At 40.1% G+C, this 13,127-nt stretch overlaps 1 protein-coding gene across 4 annotated transcripts in view; it reads left to right on the forward strand.

Moving 5' to 3' along the window:
- The window catches only part of Lrch3 (leucine rich repeats and calponin homology domain containing 3), a 121,886-nt gene that overhangs the window by 87,500 nt on the left and 21,259 nt on the right, over positions 1-13,127 (forward strand). For all 4 annotated transcript variants that reach the window (XM_070029989.1, XM_070029990.1, XM_070029992.1 and 1 more), the window contains one exon: positions 8,954-9,002. In XM_070029989.1, coding sequence (XP_069886090.1) covers positions 8,954-9,002 — 49 coding nt within the window. The remainder of the gene's footprint in view (positions 1-8,953; positions 9,003-13,127) is intronic.

The following is a 13,127-nucleotide window of genomic DNA, read 5'->3' on the forward strand; positions in this document are numbered from 1 at the left end:
TCACAGCTGACAAAAAAAAGAGAAGGTAATAAAAATGGGAGGGGGGGAGCTGGGAATGTGGCTTCGTGGTAGAGTATTTGCCTAGCATATATGTAGCCCTGAATTAGATTCCTCAGTACCACATACACAGAAAAAGTTGGAAGTGGCGCTGTGTAGAGTGCTAGCCTTGAACAAAAGAAACTCAGGAACAGTGCCCAGGCCCTGAATTCAAGCCACTACTGGGAGGGGGGGAAAAAAGTTGGTCTTTTAAGATGTGAAGCAGAATCTTCGTGTCCTGATTTCCCACATTAGAGCCAGAAAATTGCATCATACTAAATCCCATTTGGATTATTACTTAAAAAAAAAAGTACTGTTGACTCATGCCAATCTGCTCCAAATGAGGTCTTTGGCTGTATTTGTTTCTCTTACCATAGGAATAACAGACTCATTAGTTTCAAACCTGTTGCTAAAAATGTTAATGTTCTCTGGCTTCTTTCTGCATAAGGTCATACCTCTTAATTCTTAATATGTTATTATGAATATCCTGAATTATACTGGCAGATAAACTGTTGTATAAATGATGGGAGTTACCCTCCCACCCCCCACCCCCTGCTTGCAGCATATTCTTCTTTGAGCTTATTAGTATGTCAGTAAACCATTGACAATTTATCAAAACCTTTTCTTTTCTAATTGCACTAGTCAGATCTACCTGGCTGACAGTGCTGCCTATATCTTTTCCTCTTTTGAACCTGTAGTCACTGGCAGGGTTGAATCAAGTGGGCTCTGCTGCTGCCTTTCTCATGCTTCTGCCTTCACAACCCTTAAGGTATCTCTTGTTATAGTAACTCATCAGGCGCTTTGGGGAGGGAGTGCACAGGTAGGTCTTTCACTTTCCCATGGACTGGTTTAATAGCAGCCTGAAATCTGGAATATCATGAAATACAATGAAGCTTAAGAAACTAGTTTTAACATACCACAAATCATGCAGCTCTCATAAATCCTATTTGATTCTATTTGAAAGGTCATTGTGATTTTCTCATGGTTATTTTGTAGCATGAGTTACTTAGCGTGATTTGTTTTAGTGTAGTTTATTACCTGTTAAGGTAATACCAAATTAACTCTGTTATCTAATAAACATGCAAAATAATTTAAGTCCTAGTCCGCAAAATTGTCAAGAACCTCTACCTTATGTACCTTTCATAATCCATCAGTAATCCTTAATAAATGTCCCCAAGTTTTCCACCTTCCATATGCAAACTGTATAGCAAGATTCTTTGGCTGCTTTGAGTTTTCAGTTGGCTTTTTTAGCTTTTGGTGTTCATTGTGCTTAATATCTACTGTAATTCTCAGTGTGTTAGTTATATTCATAAATGATCATTGATTTCTACATCTTGTATCTTTGATTTTTCCTGAATATTTTTCCTGAATTTCTGTTTGTACATTTGTACTTCTCTAATTTATTAAAACAGTTTCAAATTCTTGCCTCATGCTCCTTTTATTGGCAGTACTGAGGTTTGAACTCAGACTTCGGACTTCACACTTGCTAAACAGTTCTACTTCTTGAGACATACCTCTAGCCCTCTATTGCTCTGGGTTGTTGTTGTTGTTTTTTTTAATACCAATCCTGGGGCTTGAACTCAGGGCCTAGGCACTGTCCCTGAGCTTTTTGCTAGCACTATACCACTTAAGCAACAGCTCCACTTCCAGCATTTTTTTTTTCTTTGAGTAGTTAGTTGGAGCTACAAGTATCATGGACTTTCTGCCTGGGCTAGCGTGAACCACAATCCTGAGATCTTAGCCTTCTGAGTAGCTAGGATAACATGTGTGAGCCACCTGTGCCCTGCTTACTATGATTATTTTTGTTTGTTTTTTTGTTTTTTGGGTCCAGTCATGGAGCTTGAATTCTGGGCCTGGGCGCTGTCCCTCAGCTCTTCAGCTCAAGGCTAGCGCTCTACCACTTGAGCCACAGCACCACTTCCGGCTTTTTTCTTTTTGCTTATGTGGTGCTGAGGAATCAAATCCAGGGCCTCTGGCATGCAAGGCATGCGCTCTACCACTGAGCCACCTTCCCAGCCCCTACTATGATTATTTTTGAGATAGAGTCTCAATTTTGACCAGGGCCAGCCTGAACTATAATCCTATTTATATTTCCCATATAGCTGGGATGACAGATGCTTCTGTCACAACTTTACTCTATTTGAAGTAATTATTGAATCTAAAAGTGACTACTCTTAATATTTATGTATTATATTAATTTTAATAAATTATGTAATTGTATATACTGTAATATAAAGGCTTGTATTGTATTTTCAGCTTTTTACTTTCAATTCTTAATTTCTATTTTGAGTTTTTGTTTATTCTTTGTCTCCATAGTAAACAATTTAAAGTAAATTAGCTTTTTTTTTGTGGTTCTTTTTCCCATGTGCTCCTAATCCTAGGTCCTATGACAATAGTGGTTGTGTATTTGTTTGTTTGAAGAAAAAACTGTCCATAAGTCAATCCCTAGAATCCCTCTGTGTGATCAAGTTAGGATTCAAGAGATTCTTACACTATTTTGCAACCTTTGGAAATCAGGTCATCCTGTCTGTCCTTTTTGGCTGTTTTGTAATGCAAACCGATAGGTTTCAGGCTGTTAGAGTAAGGAAAATAGAATCTTCAGTGTGTGGTACTTTTGTAGATTTCGGGGCGGGGGAGGGAGGAGTTTGATTTGTGTTTATGTACATTTCCTTCATGGTTGTTTGTACACAAAGATTTTTTCTATTTAGCAGCCTCTTCATATACAATAAAACATTATAAACAGAAACAAAAAGATTTTTCTGCTGAGATAGGTTCTTGAGGGTTCATTGTTTAGGCTGGCCTCATACCATGATCCTCTTCCCCCACCACATCTCAGCCTTCCAAATAATTGAAGATTATAGTTATGAGCCACTATGCCTAGCTTCCCTCTTGCCCTTTTTAATGCTGACCCCTGACTTCATTACATCTTATGATAATTTCATAACCTATGAACCATCTCCCTGGTCATTATTGAAGCTATTCTGTATGCATAGATAACTCCTAATAAAACTATCTGTAATCCTCTTCCATATTAACCTTTTGCTGGCATTTTTTGGATTTCTTATTTGTATAACATAGAACTGTTTCATTAATGTTTTTCAAAACTTTCTTAAGGAAGTTCTGTATGTGTAAGAGAGAACTGGTAGGAGTTTATGAAAGCCTGCAACCTCACTGCTGTGGGTGATCCTGAAACTATTTCAAGTCAACAGTGCAGTGGGAAGGAGGAAATGATGACATGAAACCATGGAGAATAGGGACAAACTGAAATCTACCAAGACAAACTGGGACCCATGACTGCCTCTCACCACCATATATTTCACTGACAGGCATACTGCAAAAGAATCTGGTCCTCTTCATGAGAAGAGAAATTGGGGGAAGCTAGAGGCTGGCATCTCCTCAAATCTGGATGCAAGCTGGCCAGCCACTAATAGAAAGTATGAGCTACAGGGATGCCCAGCACCCTCCGCCTTCAGAATGTACTTAGATTGCTCTTCATTTCTACCTGCAGACTCTCATAAAAATTTCATTTATGAGCCGGGCACTAGTGGCTCATGCCTGTAATCCTAGTTACTCAAGAGACTGAGATCTGAGGCTCATGGTTCAAACCTAGCCCGAGCAGGAAAGGCCATGAGACTCTTATCTCCAATTAACCACCAGAAAACCGTAAGTAGTGCTGTGGCTCAAGTGGTAGAGTGCTAGCCTTGAACTGACAAGCTTAGGGACAGCACCTAGGCCCAGAGTTCAAGCCCCATGGCTGACAAAAACAAACAACAACAAAAAAAAAACATCATTTTGGCTGGGCACCTATGGCTCATGCCTGTAATCCTAGCTGAAGGCTGAAATCTGAGGATCATGGTTCGAAGACAACCTGAGTAGCAGTCTTATCTCCAGTTTATCACAGAAAAAGCCAGAAGTAGTGCTATGGCTCAAGTGGTAGAATGCTAGCCTTAAACAAAAAAGGAGCCCAGGGACAGTACCCAGGCCCAGAGTTCAAGCCCCACGACCAGGCAAGGGAGGGAGATAAATAAGTCTGACTTACCTTCCATCACATCAGCAAAAACATCATGATGAGCTTTTTAAATATTTTTTTTTTCTTTTTTGTGGGAGGGTAGGAGCAGTACTTAAGTTTGAACTTGGAGCTTTTCACTAGCTAAGCTGGTACTCTACTAAATGATCCACACCTCTAACCCTGCTTTTTGCTGGTTGTTTGGGGGTTTTGTGTTTTTTTAATTTATTTTTTAATTTTATTGTCAGGGTAATATACAGAGGGGTTACAGTTACATAAATAAGGTAGTGAGGTAAGTACATTTCTTTTTTTTTCTTTTTTTGGGGGGGTCTGGTCGTGGGGCCTGAACTCTGGGCCTGGGCGCTATCCCTCAGCTCTTCAACTCAAGGCTAGCGCTCTACCACTTGAGCCACAGTGCCACTTCCCGCTTTTTTCTTTTTGCTTATGTGATGCTGAGGAATTGAACTCAGGGCCTCATGCATGCAAGGCAAGCACTCTACCACTGAGCCACCTTCCCAGCCCTTTTTTTTTTCTTCTTTTTATGAAAATACTGTACAGAGGGGTTACAATTACATGGGCAAGATAATGAGTACATTTCTTATCAAGCATTGTAGCCTCCTCCTTTGTTTCCCCTTGCCATCCCTTCCCATCCCTCCCCCTCCTCCCCCACCCAATCTTCCCGCCCCCCCACCAAAGTTGTAAAGTTTGTTTTTCAACATAACAACTTGAACATCTCATTGTTGCAATGGGTCCACCTGTATCCCTATTTAAACAATTTATTTTTTCCCTTCCCCTCCACAAATTATACCAACATCAAATACAGTGAAAGCAGGGATTATACCGTGGGGAAGTGAGTACATTTCTTGTCTAATTTGTTAACTCCTCCCTCATTCTCCCTCTTTCCCTTCCCCTAACCACCCCCACCCCCACCCCAGTTGTACAGATCATTTCCAACATATTTCCTTGTGTTGCTTGTTGTTTTGGAGATGGAGTGTATCAAACTTTTCTGCTCAGACTGGCTTCAAATCTTAGTCCTTCAGCTTCAGCTTCCTGAGTAGCTAAGGTTACATTTGTGAGCTACTGATATGTAGCTAAATGATTATTTTATTTTCACAGCAGTTGCACATTGTGTTTAGGCATGGTTTTATTTCCTTTGCTGTTTAACCACACCTAAAAATAGAGTTTATATCAGTTTCTGAGATGTCATAACATTGTTTTACTGTCCTATTCTCCAAGAGTTCCCAAATATAGTTAATAGTCCCAGAGTGATTTGAATTATTTATTTTAGTGTCTTAGAATGTAAGTCATTTAGATACATAGTTTCAATCAAAATACATTTTTAGCCACGTGCTAGTGGCTCACACCTGTAATTCTAGCTACTCAGGAGGCTGAGGTCTGAGGATAGTAGTTCAAAACCAGCCCAGGCAGGAAAGTCTATGAGAAGCTTATCTGTAAATAGCCACCTAAAAAACGGGAAGTAGAGATGTGGCTCAAAGTATAACAGCATTAGCCTTGAGCAAAAATGCCCAGGACAACACCCAGACTCTGTGTTCAAGTCCCATAACAAAATAAAAGTACATTTTTATTTTCCAGTACTGAGAATTGAACTCAGTCTTATGCTTGTTAGAAAGTGTTTTGCCACTTGAGCCATATACTTGAGCCAACACTAAAAGTACATTTTTTGTTGGGTTTTATTGTTGTTGTTGTTGTTGGGGTTTTTTGGGGGGGTCTGGTCATGGGGCCTGAACCCTGGGCGTGGGCGCTGCCCCTCAGCTCTTCAGCTCAAGGCTAGCACTCTACCACTTGAGCAACAGTGCCACTTCCGGCTTTTTTCTTTTTGCTTATGTGGTGCTGAGGAATTTAACCCAGGGCCCCAGGCATGCAAGGCAAGCGCTCTACCACTGAGCCACTTTCCCAGCCCTAAAAGTACATTTTTTTTTTTTTAGAAAATAATTTATAAGTCCCTTGTTGTTTTTCCTCACATCCAGTTTTTTTTGGTTTTTTTTTGGGGGGGGGGTTCAGTTGTGGGCCTTGAACTCTGGTCCTAAGCGCTGTCCCTCAGCTCTTCAGCTCAAGGCTAGCACTCTACCACTTGAGCTACAGTGCCACTTCCGGTTTTCTGGTGGTTTATTGGAGATAAGAGTTTCACGGACTTTCCTGCCGGGTCTGGCTTTGAACCGAGATCCTAAGATCTCAACCTCCTGAATAGCTAGGATTACAGGCGTGAGCCACCAGCGCCCGGCTTCACATCCAGTTTTGTTGCATAGTCTGCTGCTGTTTCTGAAGACAGAGAGTATTTGTTATCCTTTAATGTCATCTGCTTCAGCCCTTCCTTCTCATCTAATATGATCATGTACTAATTTTCTCCTCTTCATTCCTTAAGATGTTTAAGTTTCTGTTTATATTATGGGCCCTCAAGCATGTCTTTGTTTAGTTAAGTTACTCCTTCCTAGATCATATCATCTGGAATTGCAGTGTTTTATTTCCTTATAATTAACCAACTTTTGCCTCACAAATCTTTGGCTCCTTTCCCTAGTTCCTGTTACTTGTATTAAAATAAATGTGTTTGTGTGTGTGTATGCATTTGCACGCGTGCCCACACTTATACTAGGGCCTTGTACTCTCACTTGGCTTTTTTTGCCCACCGCTGGTGCTCTATCATTTGAGCCACACCTCTACTTCCAGCTTTATATGCCTCTCTAATCTTTAAAAAGCAGAGTACAGCTTACATGTACAGGGCATGAACTCTACTTTTGAGCTGTTTCCTTAGTAAGTACAGTTGATATTTAAAATCTTAATCTTGCTGAGCTCCAGTGGCTCACCTCTGTAATCCTAGCTATTCAGGAGGCTAAGATCTTAGGATCATAGTTTGAAGCCAGCCCAAGGCAGAAAAGTTCATGAGAGCCAGGCGTTGGTGGCTCACGCCTGTAATCCTAGCTACTCAGGAGGCTGAGATCTGAGAATCGCGGTTCAAAGCCAGCCCAGGCAGGAGAGACCGTGAGACTCCTATCTCCAATAAACCACCAGAAAACCAGAAGTGGCACTGTAGCTTAAGTGGTAGAGCGCTCACCTTGAGCTGAAGAGCTGAAGGGACAGCGCCCAGGCCCAGAGTTCAAGCCCCATGACCGACAAAAAAAAAAAGAAAAGAAAAGTTCATGAGACTCTTTTCTCCAAAGCTGGAAGTGGCACTGTGACTCAAGTGGTAGAATACTAGCCTTGAGCACAGAGGAGCAAGGTCAGTGCCCAAGGCCCTGAGTTGAAGCCCCATGACTGGTACACACACAAAAAAAATCTTTAGCTCATGAGTGATCAAACTAAGGATTCATTACCAGAAAACTGTCCAATAGTATTCTCAACAGGGTGCCTTTTTTGGGGGGGAGGGGGGGTTGGTCATGGGGCCTGAACTCTGGGCCTGGGTGCTGTCCCTCAGCTCTTAAGCTCAAGGTTAGCACTCTGTCACTTTAGCCACAGTGCCAATTCCAGTTTTCTGGTTTATTGGAGAAAAGAGTCTCACTGACTTTGCTGCCTGGGCTGGTTTCCAACTGTGATCCTCAGGTCTCAGCTTCCTGGGTAGCTAGTATTATAGACGTGAGCCACCAGTGCCTGGCTTTATCTTTAAGCAGTTGTAATTACCATTAATTTCATCTGACCCAGTTTCAACTAGAGATAGTAAATTTTGGAAAATGTGGAGAAACAAGTTGTATGTTAGCTTCAAAGTCATTTTTTAGTTCAGAAATATCTTAGTTGTCATATAGTTAAATTCAAGTCAAGGCCCCAAAATGTATTACATTTTTATTCTAGCCTCTACTCCCCTCCCAACTTTTTACATCTAATCCAAGCAACCACTATTGCTTCTTCAATGAACTTAACCTTACTTTCCTTTTTGGTGGTAAACTTTATATCAATTTAGCTAGTTTTTTGTTCTTTTGGCTAGTGAATTGAAAACATCCTGTCTTTGAATATTGTTCTAGAAAGCACATCATTTTGTTCTTAAGGCACTGAGATTGAATCCAAACCTTGTACATGCTAGACAAATTTTGTATCTCTGAGCTACATTCCCAGCCCTCATCTAGCATCGTTTTTTGATTTTTGGTCAATCTGGGCCTGGGTGCTATCCCTCAGCTTGTCAGCTTAAGGCTACTGCTCTACCACTTAAGCCACAGCACCACTTCCACTTTCTGGTGGTTAATTGGAGATGAATCTCACAGACTTTCCTGCCCAGGCTGGCTTTGAATCTCAATCCTCAGATCTCAGCCTCCTGAGTAGCTAGGATTACAGGCATGAGCCACCAGCCGGCTCATCTAGCATCTTTTGACCACATTTTTCTCAATCAAATGAAGAAATGTAAATAAATCACTTTCCTTGAAGTTTACATTTTTCTTTAGAAAAATACTTTAGAAAGTATTCCATAAAAATTCTGGTATAGTGTTAAGTTCTTTACTCTTTTCTATATATTCACAGTAAAAGATTTTGCTTGGGCTGGGAAGGTGGCTCAGTGGTAGAGCACTTGCCTTGTATTCATGAGGCCCTGGGTTCCATTCCTTAGCACCACATAAAAAAGAAAAAAGAAAAAGCCAGAAGTGATGCTATGTCTCAAGTGGTAGAGCACTAGCCTTGAGCTGAAGAGCTGAGCAACAGTGCCCGGGCCTAGAGTTCAGACCCCATGCTTGATATTGAACATTTTTCAGTCTTCAGAAAGCCTTTTATGTAATGGGACTCTTAATTAGAGACTGCTTTACATAAACACAACTATGTAAAAGTTTTTTTTTTCAAAAGGACAAAATAAATTCATTTTGCCAAATTTAAGCTACATGAGCTTTTCATTTAATCTTGTATGGTTACTATGAATATGGAAAGTATCTCTTTTTGAATAAGATGAATAGTAATTGTTGCTATCTCTGTTCTCCACAGGGTGATGACAGATCTAATGCCAAATCAAGTTTGCCTACAACTGAAACAGGTAATAGACATAAAAGTGCAACTAACTATTGTCCAAAAAAGAAATGTACTCATAATCTGACTTATGAAATGGCAACCCCTCTGTACAACACTTTAATAATAACAAGTTTTTTTTAAGTACAATTAACTATATGAAGATCATAAACTAATTTTTTTTTCTCTTTGAGACAAGGTCTCACTATGTAGCACAGGCTGGCCTGAGAATTCATGGGCCTCTTGTTTCGACCTCCCAAATGCTGGGATTACAGGCATGAACCACCTTGCACGCTACGGAAGACAGAATTTTTCATCAGAATTTTACTTCCTAGAGAACAGTGGCTCATTCATTTTGTTTTGTTTGGGGGAGTTGGTTTTATTTTGTTTTTGGGTGGTACTAGAGTTTGAACTGAGGGCCTCAAGTTTACTAGGCAGGAACTCTGCCACTTTAACAACATCTCTGCCCAATAGTGATGGGGGTGACTGTAGAAGCTGGTCAGGTGAAACAAGGGACATCTATGTGTGTTCTGAGCAAGAATTTTGTTGACATTGGAATAGTAACAAGTATTGAAATAAATCATAAACAAGTGGATGTTGCAAAAAAAGGACAAGAAGTCTATCCCTGGTGAATCTCCCAAAATGTTTGGGAGACATTTTGAAGCTACAGATATTCTCATCAGCAAGATCAGCCAGCAGTCCATTGATGCACTCAAAGACTGGTTCAGAGATGAAATGCAGAAGAGTGACTGGCAGCTTATTGTGGAGCTGAAGAAAATATTTGAAATCATCTAATTTTTCCACATGGGACAGGAATTGAAGTAAATTCAATATTATGTTGTATTATCACCAACAAGCCAAGAAAACAAAAAGGAGCATAAGTATCTGGACACTGATGAACTTAGGTGTGTAAAATGTTTTCCATGAGAAACCAAGAAACTTACACTGGTTTGATAGTGGTCAGGTAATGCGTCCCCACAGTTCAAGCGTGCCTGTTCACTCATCCCTTGCCCTAAACCTTCCCTACTTGGCTGCTGTTTTGAAGTTTGCCCTTCCTCTAATTGGGATTTTTACTACAAATCTAAAAGCTCTTTCAATTTTATACTGATTAAATCAGTCCTGCAGTATTTGATTAACCAAGCTTCTGCAGATTTTGTGATTCTTAGGACTACTTTGACATAACAAACACGCCTTTATTCATATTCCCAGTGATTTTTTCAGCATTCTTCTGCCATATGCCCTTAGCGATTTTTTAAAAATAGCAAATAAGACATTCTGGTATTTCTTTATGTGCTTTGTGTGAAACCATGGTGTAAAACATAGCTGGCTGCTTTTTATTGCTTGTGTAGTCTTGAGAGTTGGTTGTAATCCAATTCCAAAAACCCAATAAAGAAAACAGTCATTGCAATTTAAAAAAAAAAAATCTCTGACCCCTGTACGTTTTTTTTTGTTTTTTTGTTTTTTTTTTTTGTCGGTTGTAGGGCTTAAACTCTGGGCCTGCGAGCTGTCCCTCAGCTCTTCAGCTCAAGGCAAGCACTCTACCACTTGAGCTGCAGCACCACTTCCAGCTTTCTGGTGGTTTATGGAGATAAGAGTCTCAGGAACTTTCCTGCCTGAGCTTTGAACCGTGATCCTCAGATCTCAGCCTCCTGAATAACTTGGATTACAGGCATGACCCACCAGTGCCCAGCCTGTAGAGTTTTTTTTGTTTGTTTGTTTGTTTGTTTAAGATAGGACGAACACTACATATTAATACAGGGAACAATCCAAGAGGAGGATATTACCATCATCAACTTATATTCCCCAAATATTGGTACACCCAGATATGTTAAACAAATACTCTCAAACTTACAGAATAAAATAGATCCCAATACGATATTACGAGGAGACTTTAACACACCACTCTCACCAAAGGACAGGTCTACCAACCAGAGGATTGGCAAAGAAGCTACTGAATTAAGTGAGGCCATACTTCAAGCGGAATTAACTGACATCTACAGAGTATTTCACCCTAAAACAACACAGTACACATTCTTCTCAGCAGCTCATGGAACTTTCTCCAAAGTAGACCATATCATAATTCATGCAAGGAACTTAAGCAAATACAAAGGTATTGACATAATCCCCTGTATCCTATCCGACCATAGTGGAATCAAGCTAGTTCTCAATAACAAAGCATACCGCAGAAATTTCTCTAATACATGGAAATTGAACAGCACACTTCTTAGCAATGCCTGGGTAACGGAAGAGATCAAAGAAGAAATAAAACATTTCCTACAACTCAATGAAAATGAAAACACCTCGCAAAGAAACTTGTGGGACACAGCAAAAGCAGTCCTGAGGGGCAAATTTATTGCCCTCAGTGCCCACATCAAGAAAATGGAAACAGACCAAGTAAATAATCTCATGTTGCAATTAAAACAGCTAGAAAAACAAGAAAAAATGGAACCTAAAGTTACTAGATGAAGCCAGATAACCAAATTAAGAGCAGAAATTAACCAATTAGAAAATCAGAAAATTATAGCCAAAATTAACCAAACAAAAAGCTGGTTCTTTGACCTTAAAACAATTGTTTTAAGGTCCCCAAGTTGTGAGTGCTCTACACCTTCCCCAAAGGAGAGAAAATCCGCTAAATAGAAATAGACTACATTTTTCTCGCCCAGGCAACTCTGGTCTGCATCCATCAGGGCTTAATGCCCCTCTCACTGTCCACAGAGACCAGTCCAATTTTTTTCTTCCAATTCTGGGAGAGCTGACCAGTGTTAGCGAGCTCAGGATGCAAACGACAAGATAGAGCACTCAGAATTTGGTGACCTTAAAACAATTTTAAGGTCCCAAAGTGAGGAGGCTCTACTCCTTCCCCAGTAGAGAGACAAGCCTCCAAAGAGAAATGGACAGCACCGACCTTTCCCACTAAGCCCTAACCTACATCCTTAGCAAGACTGAAAGTGCCTCATACTGTCAACAATAACAGGTCCAATTATATTCCTTGCAATTCTGGGAGAGCTGAAAAGTGCTTGGGAGCACAGGATGCAAACGACAAGATAGAGCACTCAGCCCTTTGGTGAGATAAACAGTATTTTATGGTGCCCAAGTTCTGAATGCTCTACAATTCCTCAAAGGAGAAACTAGCCACTAAAAAAATAAATAAATAAAATTGATGGACCGTTGGCAAGATTAATTTAAAAAAGAAGAGAGGAAACCCATATTAACAGGATTAGCGATGTCACGGGAAAAATCACAACACGTACCCAAGATATCCAAACAATCCTAATGGACTACTTTCAAAAGTTATACTCTTTAAAGGAAGAAAACCTGGCAGAAATGGATGCATTTTTACAGAAATACAAGTTGCCCAAACTGAGCAAAGAAGAAGTAAACCAATTAAATAAGCCAATATCCTATAACAAGATACAGGAAGCTATCAAAAGTCTTCCAACAAAAAAAAGCCCAGGACCAGATGGATTCACAGCAGAATTCTGTAAGACCTTTAAAGAAGAACTAATACCTATACTCCTCAAGCTCTTCAGAGAAACAGAGAAGGAAGGAGCTATCCTAAACTCATTCTACGAAGCCAATATCACACTCATCCCCAAACCAGGCAAAGACCCAACCAAAAAAGAGAATTACAGGCCAATCTCCTTGATGAACATAGATGCAAAGATCCTTAGCAAGATTCTAGCTAACAGAATCCAGAAACACATAAAAAAAATCATACACTATGACCAGGTAGGCTTCATCCCAGAGATGCAGGGATGGTTTAACATACGTAAGTCAATAAATGTAATCCAACACATCAACAGAGCCAAGGTCAAGAATCACATGATTATCGCCACAGATGCAGAAAAGGCCTTTGATAAAATTCAACATTCATTCATGCTAAAAGCTCTGGAGAAAATAAGAATAGAAGGAACATTTCTTAAAACAATAAAAGCCATTTATGACAGACTAATAGCCAATATTATACTTAATGGGGAAAAGCTACAACCAATTCTCCTAAAATCATGAACAAGGCAAGGATGCCCACTGTCTCTACTCCTCTTCAATGTAGTTCTGGAACCCTTAGCCAGGGCAATAAGGCAAGAAAAAGACATTAAAGGGATCCGCATAGGGAAAGAAGAAGTTAAACTATCCCTTTTTGCAGACAACATGA

Source organism: Dipodomys merriami, unplaced genomic scaffold, assembly GCF_024711535.1.
Source record: "Dipodomys merriami isolate MVZ:Mamm:240054 unplaced genomic scaffold, mDipMer1.0.p SCAF_2, whole genome shotgun sequence".
Classification (NCBI taxonomy): Eukaryota; Metazoa; Chordata; class Mammalia; order Rodentia; family Heteromyidae; genus Dipodomys; species Dipodomys merriami.